This window comes from Pinus tabuliformis, chromosome 8 (genome assembly GCF_031772625.1).
Source record: "Pinus tabuliformis cultivar Carrire ecotype Pingquan chromosome 8, CPIR1, whole genome shotgun sequence".
Classification (NCBI taxonomy): domain Eukaryota; kingdom Viridiplantae; phylum Streptophyta; class Pinopsida; order Pinales; family Pinaceae; genus Pinus; species Pinus tabuliformis.
In genome coordinates, this window is record NC_142294.1 from 1,865,509,784 (window position 1) to 1,865,522,243 (window position 12,460).

Consider the following 12,460-nt stretch of genomic DNA (forward strand, 5'->3'; position numbering starts at 1 on the left):
GTACGTGGTAAATGACTGCCTTTTTTCATTTGCTTTCTTGAGGGATTCTTCTAATTTGTTGCATATTTTGTTGATTAGTCTTGATCTTCTTGTTCTTCCAGCTTGTGTTGGGTCCCTATAATACTAGTGATTACCCCATTACTATTGTAGTTATACCCCTTATTTATATTGTTGTGCCCCTATTACCCCCATATTGTTATTTCTGTGCCCCATAGAATCCCTCTATTGTTATTTTTGTGGCTTTATATTATTATTGTTAGGTCGGCTGGATTATATTGTGACTCCTTAGACTCCTATATATAGAAAAGAGGTTTTGTCATTTGTATCATCCAAGAATTGTTCATTTATGTAATGTAAAGGAGGTTTCCCCCTCGAAGAGGCTGAATTCTAAGGCGTTGATCTATCTTTTCTATCTTTTCTTGAGCTGGTTTCATAATAGCTTGCTACTAGATGTCCATGTTTATGGTAAAAAAAACATGCAATTTTTTTACTAGGAGAAAAAAATCTCCTTTGAGATCTTCTAAACTTGTTCAAATCATTTTCAAGAGAGAATGATATTCTTGTAGTGTACCCTTTCTTTATCTCATACATTGGCTTTTGATATTGTTGTTTTTGTTTTCTTTACAGACCATGCTCGTGTTAGACTCTTTTCCTATAGGTTCTTTTAGAGATGCTTCATTATCATTGTCAATGGTTGTCTTTGTTGAGTTATTCATGGAGCCAAGCAGGGAAAATTTTAAGAACCCCCCCCAAATTTATAAATATAATAATTGGGCGAATCTCCATGGTATATAGGAAAAATGGAAGGCGATTTTATCAATAATATAATATGTATATATAATTTTCTGGCGAATCTCTCACCAGGCATGGCGAATATTTTACTCAATTATAACATGAGCAACATCAAGCATGAACACATATAACTCATAAGACAGAATCAATCACACATAACACAGAATATGTCACAGGGGAAAGCACCAGCATAAAACCCCAACTCTGTATTATCAATCAAGTGGAAATCTTCAACAACTTACAAAAAGAATCAGCTCAAAAGCTATACTACTCTCTCTGTACTATGATGATGAATATCATAGACTACCTAGGCCTCAATATATAGGCCACAAATCCTCCAGTCTCCTATAATACATATTTCTCTTGGAAATAGATCCTTCTCCATGCAAGGAATACTTACTAGAAATATCCAAGCATCTGATAGTACACTATCCCTCATCTGATCTCAACTGGGTCTCTGTCTGAACTGACATGCATCAGTGATCCATGAGGGAATGCTCAATTATCTGAAATATTAGTTGTCACATGCATGCAAGCATTAACATACTATATTTCATTATTTTAACAACTTGTTCAAATAATCTAACTGGACTTGACTAAGTTAAACTAAGTCAACTGATCCTCTCAATATAGAACTGAACCTTATCTCCTTTAATCAAGGGATAAATTCCTAAATCAAGGGAGAAATTCCTTTAATCAAGGGATAAATTCCTAAATCAAGGGATAAATTCCTAATTGCATGATCTCACAAAGACTTCAAGTTTAATTTTCCATAACTAATTAACTCATGGAGATTAATTAATTAATATTTTAATCTGCTGTTAAGACTAAATTTGTTTTTACTTCCTATAGTTAGACCAGGGGCTGCTAAAAATAGGAAGGGACCCAGAAATGCTATTTTTAGAAGATTCTGTTTTTAGCAGTTTCACCTTTCACCCAAGGTGGCCAAAATGCTCAATCGCCAAATTGCTATTTTTAGAAGTGTTATTTTTAGGAGTTCTATTTTTAGCACTTTCTAAATTTAGCATTTCCTGTTGAACACTTTTCAACATGAACTGGACATGAGCTGAATCTGCTTGAGTAACTGCAAATGGTATGGTCACATCACTAAGACATAGTGGCTGGAATCTCAACCCCACCTTAAAGGGGCTATGACAAGTTGAGCTATGGAGAGCTCTATTTTAGCTATGCAGGACATAGGGGAGATTTTCATCCCATGTGCATGGATGCTTCGAGTTGTACAAGCTCAAAATATTCACAATCATCCTATTGATGACCTATGTTTGGCCATCAGTTTGGGGTGGAAGGTTGTGGACTTAGTGAGCGTGGTATCCAACATCGACCAGAGGCTTGACCAGAACGTACTCATAAACCTATTGTCTTGATCTAAGATAATGGACGTTGGGATCCCAAAATGTACCCACACTCATTCAAAGAAGAGCTTAACAATGGCTTGTGCTATGATACTCTTCTTGTAGGTCACTAGAATGACCATCTTAGAAAATTTGTTGATGACCACGGACATGTAGTCATTGTCATGCTTAGTAGAAGGAAGGCTGGACATGTAATCCATGGAGATGGATTCCTAAGGCCTACTAGGATTAGGCAGGGGTGTATATAGGCCTTGCTTCTTGATTGTTGGTTTGACAATGGTGTAGGCAGTGCTTGATATTGTGTACTTCCCAACATCCCGTCAAAGTTTCAGCCAATAAAAATACTTCTACAACACTGCCACTATTTTCTCTACTCTGAAATGTCCAACGACCCAAATGTAGTGCACCTCCAAAATCATCTTGGAATGCTCACTTGTAGGAACATAAAAGGTGTGCAAGGTGGCATAACATGTGCCCTGGAGGTGAAAATCTCGAACTTGTTTGCCTTCCAAGAGCATTTGGTATGTGTTGCCGAATTTTGGGTCACTCTTGTAAAGATGCGGCCACTCCGAAGTCTCGTGTCCACAAGAGTCGAGCACAATGGTCAGCGCCATAATCGGTGGTCAGCTGAGACAGTCTGCAACATTATTAGTGTTTCCCTTCTTATACTTGATGTTCAAATGGAACTATTGTAGATATGTGGACCATTTTTAATGGCAATCGTTCTCTAACTTCCCGTGTGTCTGTATGAATTGCAGGGATCGGTGGTGTGTGAGGATGACTATTTTGTTCTCCATAATGTAATGCTTCCATTGTCGGCAGACCTGAACAATAGAATACATCTCTTTGTCATACGTGGGATACTTTCAGACTGTATCTGAAAGTACCTCATTGTGATATTCCCCTGCTGGGTAAGAATTGCACCAATAACATGGTTAGAGGAGTATGTCTCAATTTCAAATGGTTGTTATAGATCTGGGCGCAGTGGGAGGGTTCCAAGGGGGTTTGTAGGGGGGCAGTAACCCCCTTGCCTCGGGTTCCGGGGTAGCGCCCCGAGATTTTTTTATGCAAACCCAATAATAGTTGGGGGACCCAAGGATGGTGGGCGAACCCAAAGATGGTGGGCAGACCTAGCCATAGTTTTGTGCATGGATTTTACACATGGTTTTGTGCATATATTCTACACATGATTTTGAGCATGATGATTTTCTTCCCATGATATTTTGTATATCTGGTCAAGGAAACCACAATTATGTTCTAATCTAAGGTTAATGGATTGGGGTTTATGAATGCTTCGACATGTATATATGTATTGTGACATTAAAACGAATATAATGAAAAATCAATCTGATAGTCCTGGTTTTGGGATCGAGCGGAAAATCTTTGTGTATATATTTTTATGTTCTCGCCATTGTATATTTTTTGTTTTAAGAATTTGTTTGCAGGTAATTTTTGTGCAGGGTTAAAAACCTACAAAACATTAGGTATTTTTTGGTTTTCACCTTTACCAAGGACTATAGCCTACATGGATTGATAGGGTACTTCGTCTCTTAGGCAATTAATTTCTTGGGAACATTACAAACTAGATGTATGATGTGCATTAATTTCAAAGTAATAAAATTAATAGTGTGCATTGAATTTAGTGTAAGCACAAAAAAATTATTGACGACATGCTTTGGTTTCCGTGTTACATTTTCAATCCATAAATAAAATACTTCAATTTTCATCTTAAATAAAATGTTCACTTACCTTAAATGTTTTCTTCTTGAAACTATAAACTATTGTAATTTACTACATTTTTATTATTCCCATTCTTTATCATTCAACATTGTTAGTTACTTTGCATTCAAACTAGGCAATAGAAAACAACTAACATTGACTTGGTGTTTGAAACTCCATAAGTCACAATGATTGACTTTGGAGAAGACTACTATTAATATTGGAGAACAACAAAGACAAGGTATGGTGTTTACTATAATAGCTCAAGTTAAAGGTTTGATTGGCCTATGATTTCAAACACCATTTTTATATGATCGATATGAAAAGATGGAAAACCTATCATATATGGCAATAAGAACACAAGAACAAAATAGTTTGAGGTTTATCACAATGAAAACTATTTATAACTAACTACATCCTTATTATTCACATTTTCTATCATTCAACGTTGTTACATTGTCACTTTGCATTCGAAAATTTTATTTCATCATTCAAGTTATAATAGTCTCCATCAGCTCGACAAACTGAGGTAACTGAGCAAATTTAAAACTAAAATGGTCAGATCTATAATACACATATTTAGCATATTTAAATGATCAGAATAATTAAATGTTTAACAAATTTTGTGTGATCCTGCATCACTGAAACCACTCTAGATCCATCTTAATTCTGGATCTATAAAGCAATGAGAGACATCAAATCACTCGAGGTGCAAACATTTCCTAATTTTGCATTAAAAAAATGTTTTGCACCAAAAAAAATGAATCCCATAGCCTTTAATAGATTTAAAGTTAAAATAAATTTAAATTAATAAATAATTTAAGTAATTAATAATTAATAAGTAACCTATAAATTTTTAGTGAATTTAAAAGTTTGAATCAAAACTGGTACGGTTTTTATGATTATGTTTTATCATATCTTTTATGATTATGATTTATCAGGTATAATAATATATTTTAAACGTAAATATGTTAGTAAAATTAAAATAAAATGAAAAAAAATGAAGAGAATGAAACATTCTCAATTGTTACTTATATCGAACAACAGCATTTAAAACTGACATCGCTCTGAAAACAAAAGCCTATGAATTTAGAAAGTATTCTTATTTGAAATTAATATGATACGTACATACAATCAAGAAAAATTTCCGTTAAGATATATATGCTATGAAAATCAATGAAAATCCTGTAGCTCGTAATACTTCATTAAAAAAAAATGGTAATTAGGAAAAACTCTATCTCCTCATTTATCTCAGAATTCCTGAATTTTTTTGATATTTTAATATGTTGTACTCGCACCTGTAGGTGGTTTTATATGCCTCCAGCTTTCATAGTACCTGTGAATGAACATTTACTTGACCAACCTCCCAATTTTTTAGTGAAATTTGGGCCAGCCATTCAAAAGATAGTAATACCTGTGAATAAGCATACACTTTGAAAGTGATACTTTGTGAATAAACATCTCCCAGACATTTTAAAAGGGAAATATTTTTCCTTCCACTCCAATCTCCAACCATCTCAAATATTATTGATTCTCGTGAAAGTTGATGGTTCACTGTTCCTCTTACTGCCGTTTGTTGCCTGCTACTCATGTGGAAGAAAGTTAGAATGGAAGCTAATGTGACGAATAATTGGCTGTTGCTAAAGCATTATTACTTCTATGCAACAATCAATATATTGACATCAGCATTATGCTCTGATTTTAAATCAACTGAGCTGTGTTTGAGGGCCTCAACTACACCACCACCCCATAACTTGATACGATTCTCGGCAGCAGAGGCCTGCATTTCCACGGAGATCAAGAACTGAAGTGTTCAACATATAAACAAATACAAAATAAATACAACTATTCCATCAGTTCATCTCCAGCTTTCATAAGATCATTTCATAGTTCATACCTCTTTGTTCCAGTTTGTGAAATATACAATCAATAACAAAATCAAGGTTTGCAGTGCAGTTCCACCAATCATCCCACTCCAAATACCCTGCTCACTCATTTCAACATCAAATATACACAAAAAGTTAGATGGCTGAACAAACTTTTGCTTTCACTGAAGGCAATGCTTACAACAAGATCAATTTTTAAAGCTTGGAATAGAGAGACCAGAGAAGGCCTACTAGTCTTGCCTTCTACTCCAATAATGGTTGCAATGCTGAAATCAGTGTGTTGGAATCATAACGAACAAAGCATAAAAAACAAAACATGGGAATGCCTAGTGCACCTTTACTCCTAAGTCAAACTTGTAGCCCAAAAGTAGACCAAGAGGTACACCAAAAACATAATAGCATCCAAAGTTTATGTAGGCTATCAAACCTTGCCACCCTCCACCAACAGCCACACCTGATAACATTTCCAAGAGAAAAACATGAGTATCTTGAAAACATTACACCTTGAAACCATTAGGGTTGACTGCTAATTGTTTGGTTTGACTTCAAATCACTAATCTACTTTCTTTGAGCGTTATGAGGAGAGTGCTCTGGATCAGAGGGACCATTATGATTGAAAAAATGTGATGATTGAAAATTTATAAGCAAAGGTGAAAACCTCCCAAGCATGTAGGTGGTAATAAGCACGGAATTATGTTGGAGATATGAGCTTTGCCCACTCAAATCAAAATCAAATATAAGAGGATTGAATGCAAATCACATACAAAATATTACCTGATAGAACTGGCTGTACACTATTTAGAAGCATTGTTACTGCAAGAAAGATTACTAATTTAGACACTGCTCTCATGATCACCTCGCTGTCAGTAAATAGTACGGCAAATTTGTTCTTCACGAGAAGAACTATAACCATGCAAATAATGCCAATCAATAGTGATTGTGCAACCACAACCATAACACAGAATTTTGTAGCTCTTGGATGGCCAGCACCTAGTTCATTGGAAACTCTCACGCTGCAGAAGATGTGTTGAATAGAGTAAACTTAAAATTGAAGTTTGAAAGAGAGAAAAGCAGGATACAACATCAAAACTACAGATAAAAATAAACAATTTGTTAGCAATGTGCTTCCAAGACATGGGAAAGGCCATCATTTCTTTGTAGCTTAGAACGTTCTGTTGTCCCATCTACATAAGGTCTGACATGCCATATTTCAACATGTTTCAGACAAAAACAGAAAAAATAATTGTAAAATAATATTGTTGAAATAAAGAGGGTATGTGGAACTAAAATAGCTAGCTTACCTGATGGCGGCATTAATTCCAAAGAAAATCATGGCTTCCCATTCAGTCAAATTCATGCTGAAAGAAGATTAGTTAGAAATACTTAAATGTAGTAATCACATTCAAATTCATGCTGAAAGAAGAATGGTTATAACTTATTCAATGAAAATCATGTCTTTCCATCTATTCAAATTCATGCTTAAAAATACTCAAAAGGGGAGATCGCATTCAAATTCATGTTGAAAGAAAGAATGGTTAGAAATACTTAAAAAGGAAAATCACATTGAAATTCATGCTGAAAGAAGTAATGGTTTTTCCAATGAAAATCATGGCTTCCTTCCATTCAAATCCATGCTGAAAGAAGAATGGTTAGAAATACTTAAAAGGGGATATTACATCCAAATTCATGCTCAATGAAGAATGGTTATAAATACTTAAGAGGTGAAACAACGGTCAAACTTGAGAACAATCGCTTGAAACTATAACAAGGTTACCAGAGAGAATCCTATATCATTTGGAAAAAGGTGCTAAAGAACCCATACATGGCCTATGGCTTAGCTTCTGTTGAGACACAAAGGTTAGACTAATTGGCTTCTGGTGGCCATATGCACTTCCCACTGCTTTGTTCTATATCTCTTGTTGCAGGGTAATTCCACATCTTATGGAGATCTTCCTCTTCTAGAGTGGCTCTATAAGGGAAGAAAATGTGCATATTCCTCAAAGCCATGCCAGAACCTGGGCCAGTAAAGAAGTGCAGGTAGTGTATTTGAATGTCGATCCTTACGGAGAATAGCCATCTCGATTGTCCTTTGAACCTCCTTCCAAGCCTGTTGACCTTGCAAATTTCCAGTGCTGTTTCTATATGGTGATCAATTTTGGACATAACATCAGCTTGAGTGAGTATGCCATTGCCAGGGTCTTGATAGTTTCTTGAGCTAGGTGTCTTCACCTATTTTCACATTCAATCCATTTCCTATTCTCCACATTGCCAATTGCCCAGCAGAGGAAAAGATTGAACAAGAGCCTTTTAACCATTGAGACATTTGTAATAATTTTATTTGGAAGTCTAATCCATTCCTCCAAAGATCATAGGTCCACATATTTTTTCCCTATGACTTGATGGCACAAACTTGCCCCTGTATTACTTTCCATATGCTCTTGGAAACTACAGCCTTGCCATAATAGTGTGTATTTTTTTAAACTCTCAAACTACAGCCTTGCCTTATTTTGGAAACTACAGCCTTGCCTTATTTTGGTTTGGCTATTTCTTTCCATTTTATGAGGGAGCATCCTTGATTTTAATTATGTAACTTACACACACATAAGCTATAAATGATAAACTTGAATTTTATTAGGACAATAAGTAATATAACTTTAGATCGTTGAAAGTTGCAGTTTGAGTAATGAAGGCATTTCATCCATTGATGAATGAAGGAATTCCTCCATTGGTTGTTGGAGTATATGTGATTTGGTTCATAGTTCTTTTGATGTTTTAAGCCCACAAACTAAGGTTCATCATCAGGACTTTAGTGTCAAGATATTTCATCTTTCCTCGGTATATATATTTACATGCTTCCTTAATTTGTTAATGAACTAATTTGTTAATGAAAGATCAGGCCAAGCAGTTAGACCGGATTTTAATCAAAGTCAGATATACAGCCAAGCAACCCATCAAGAACCTTGCTGATATCTAGTGCTGTTTCTGCATGGTGGTCAAATTTGGATCCACAATATCAGCTTGAGTGTGTGCCATTGTTATGCAGGGTCTCAATAGTTTCTTCATTAATCTCCTGGAGCCTTTTAAACCTCACCTAGGGATCTTCACCTATTCTCACTTTCTCTCCATTTCCTATTCTCCACATTGTACTTAGTTGTAATATGTTAACATAGCCATCTCGATTGTCCTTTGAACCTCCTTCCAAGCCTGTTGACCTTGCAAATTTCCAGTGTTGTTTCTATATGGTGATCAATTTTGGACATAACATCAGCTTGAGTGAGTATGCCATTGCCAGGGTCTTGATAGTTTCTTCATTAATCTTGTGGAGCTAGGTGTCTTCACCTATTTTCACATTCAATCCATTTCCTATTCTCCACATTGCCAATTGCCCAGCAGAGGAAAAGATTGAACAAGAACCTTTTAACCATTGAGACATTTGTAACAATTTTATTTGGAAGTCTAATCCATTCCTCCAAAGGTCATAGGTCCACATATTTTTTCCCTATGACTTGATGCCACAAACTTGCCCCTGTATTACTTTCGATATGCTCTTGGAAACTACAGCCTCGCCATAATAGTGTGTATTTTTTTAAACTCTCAAACTACAGCCTTGCCTTATTTTGGAAACTACAGCCTTGCCTTATTTTGGTTTGGCTATTTCTTTCCATTTTATGAGGGAGCATCCTTGATTTTAATTATGTAACTTACACACACGTAAGCTATAAATGATAAACTTGAATTTTATTAGGACAATAAGTAATATAACTTTAGATCGTTGAAAGTTGCAGTTTGAGTAATGAAGGCATTTCATCCATTGATGAATGAAGGAATTCCTCCATTGGTTGTTGGAGTATATGTGATTTGGTTCATAGTTCTTTTGATGTTTTAAGCCCACAAACTAATGTTCATCATCAGGACTTTAGTGTCAAGATATTTCATCTTCCCTCGGTATATATATTTACATGCTTCCTTAATTTGTTAATGAACTAATTGTATAACCGGCTGAACATGAATTATAATAGACTTTTGTTATCATTATTAAACCACAGTAAAAGGGGTAAGCTGATTATGCTTGTCATGATATAAAATATTCTAAGATGCAAGTGTGAGAACCCAACCTACAACCTAGACTACTGAGCACAGGGAAAAACTTCAGTTGTTGCTTTGCACTTCATTATTCCTAAGAGATGAAAGCCAACTACAAGTCTACAACTAATCTTTAATCCATCATCTTGCTAAAGACAACTTGTATTAGTTTCTATTTTGATGGCCTCTTTGATCCTTCTTTCATAGTAGTTGTTCCATCAACTAGTGAATGTGTGAACATCTTTGAACCAAAAAAGGCCAGCAATAATTTCTCTGTATCGTATGTAGATCCAGTAAACAATGGCTTCATGCATGGTTCTGAAGGACATAATCCAGGGCCTGGTTTCACAGCTACTGAAGCTAGCCTATCCACTGTGACATACCTGAATGACAATACCTACAAAGGTACAAACACATTACCCTATCAGAATCCTCAAGAGGTGGCTTCAAACTATGGTTACAACTCAGATCCAAATGATTGGGAAAGATCAGGCCAAGCAGTTAGACCGGATTTTAATCAAAGTCAGATATACAGCCAAGCAACCCATCAAGAACCTTGGGCATCCCATTATTACACAACTGGTCAAAACTCTGAAAGGGAGGAGGAACCTGGTAGTTCAAGTTACATGCAGAATCTGCCATATCCATAAGGCACCGCCATTTTTAACTTTTTCCAGAAGGCATGATTACCACGCAGATGGAAGATAAGGGTTTAGACAGAATGGTGTTTCAATTTCAATAATCAAAGAACGGAGATGATGATTTAGATGGGATGGAGGGTAAGAATTATTATTATGCTCAGGGGTCTGGTTATGCTGGGTAATACAATAAGCCTGACAAATAAGGGAGGGAAATCTGAAGGCTATTATTGCGTTGCCTGCATGGTAGCATTCTTATCTTTTCACTCATTATACATTTTACCGGAATTTTTTTTCTTGGTTTGATCCGGTGTTTCTTCTTCTCATTGCCTTAGTGGAGTGTAAGATATCTGGTCAATATTAGAGTTGTTCCTGTCCTCTATTCAAGCAAAATCCTACATATTAAGTGGGTGTCTTTTTTCCCAAACTCAAAACATAGTTCTTCATAGTGTAGGCACTCCCATAGGTTACCAGGTTCTTAATTCTTTATTGGTGCAATCTTGCATCTTATGTCACTGGCAAAGTGATTATCACCGAACAACTGCAGGAGGCATGAATCCACCTAATTTGGCCTTCCAGAACAACTGATAATCTGTATCATACTCAGCAACTATCTTCTCTTGTACTTCAAACTTGAAGAAAAACAAGACATATGAAGCCAACTTACCCTGATTCAAAAGCTGGCTACAGATGGGCAGGACCTGCATAAAGGGGCCTAATTTCTCGCGCTCAGCCAACAATTCTGTCAAGTACCGACTGTTGTTGTTGCTGCTGCAGTGGCATGAGCCGTTCAAATCCAAGAAACCATGGATACCAAAACAAGAGAAGAATAAGCGGATTAAACAATGAAAATGCAAGAATATCGCACTGAAACTGCTGCTGCTAACTAGAACATTTAGATTTGTGAACTATGATGAAAAAACCTATTTCAAAACCATTTTTATACAGGACCAGGGAGCCATATACACCCTGAATCCGGAATTCATGAAAACAACGGACTGAATCCGTGAAAACAGGGAGCCGCCCTCCATTTGAAAAGAAATTAAGCTCCGCCCTCCATTTCAAAACAAATCTAACTTCCCAGGACCAAATCGACCCTCACAAACCACTGCCAGGACCAAATCGACCCTCAAAAACCACTCCCAAACCAGAAAACCCGAACTGTAAATCAGAAATGGCGATTTTGATCTGCCAAACTGGGAGCAAATATCAAAATGGGGCGATTTTAAGAAAATACGATTCGGTTAGTTTATCCGCCCTGGGCTAAAATAAAAAAATAAATTAATTTTTAAATAAAATGAGGGCTAATTATATAAAAAAAAATTATTATTTTAATTAAAAATTCGCCCCATTAAAATATAAAAAGCCTTAAATTTCGCCTTTGGGCTATTATTCGCCCCTAAAATTAACCTTGGAGCCAAGATCCTTTTCTAGCTACTTACACAACCTATTCTTTTCTTCTAACTTAATTCTAGTTGAATCAACCTCAGCTTCTAATCTTTTACATTGTAGTCCCTCTCCTTGAATTTACTTCTGATCACCTCTTCTAGTTTCCTTTCTTATTTAAGTTGTGCCTTTAGGCTCACAATTTCCTCCTTGTACTCATGCTCTCACTTATCACATATCTGCACGAGTTTCTTCAGATCTTTGTTTTCATTCTTCAATCCTTCTATACTAGCTAATGATAAATCAAGCCTATATTTATTTTCATTTCTATTTTCTTCAAGAGAGTTAGGCGCATTCACACAGGTAGAGGTTTCATTTAACTGAACACTTTCCCTTTGACAGGTTTTCTTCTCCTTCCTCTTCCTCTTTCATTTCTCTACATTGTTGCTGCTAGCCTCTTCATGCATGAGATGCAATCCATCCTATCTTTCATTTGCAGAAGTTAAATATATTATTGTATCAAGATCCTTATTATGAATATTGTTATACATGATACATTTTGCTTTAGCATTCCACTATTTTT

General features: G+C 35.9%; 1 protein-coding gene across 4 annotated transcripts; it reads right to left on the reverse strand.

Moving 5' to 3' along the window:
- Nucleotides 1–4,968: 4,968 nt before the first annotated feature.
- LOC149243767 (protein DETOXIFICATION 34-like) lies at nt 4,969–8,045 on the reverse strand. Of its 4 annotated transcripts, none has more exons than XM_089374611.1 (4): nt 7,072–8,045; nt 6,545–6,783; nt 5,782–5,868; nt 4,969–5,688 (listed from the first exon to the last, which is right to left on the reverse strand). In XM_089374611.1, the coding sequence occupies exons 1-4, from the start codon at nt 7,125–7,127 to the stop codon at nt 5,615–5,617; spliced, it is 456 nt and encodes a 151-aa protein (XP_089230737.1). In that variant the 5' UTR covers nt 7,128–8,045; the 3' UTR covers nt 4,969–5,614. The 4 variants fall into 4 exon arrangements, with proteins under 4 accessions (XP_089230737.1, XP_089230738.1, XP_089230739.1 ...); XM_089374612.1 differs by having other exon boundaries at nt 6,627–6,783; nt 7,072–8,043; XM_089374613.1 differs by having other exon boundaries at nt 4,969–5,664; nt 7,072–8,035.
- Nucleotides 8,046–12,460: the final 4,415 nt, after the last annotated feature.

Bases quoted from the DNA above. Each gene is read 5' to 3' on its own strand.
- LOC149243767 (XM_089374611.1), bottom strand. From the start codon at position 7,127: ATGAATTTGACTGAATGGGAAGCCATGATTTTCTTTGGAATTAATGCC. The intron at 6,784-7,071 runs GTAAGCTAGCTA...CATCTTCTGCAG, and splicing joins GGAATTAATGCCGCCATCAG to CGTGAGAGTTTCCAATGAAC. The intron at 5,869-6,544 runs GTAATATTTTGT...ATGAGTGAGCAG, and splicing joins TGTACAGCCAGTTCTATCAG to GGTATTTGGAGTGGGATGAT.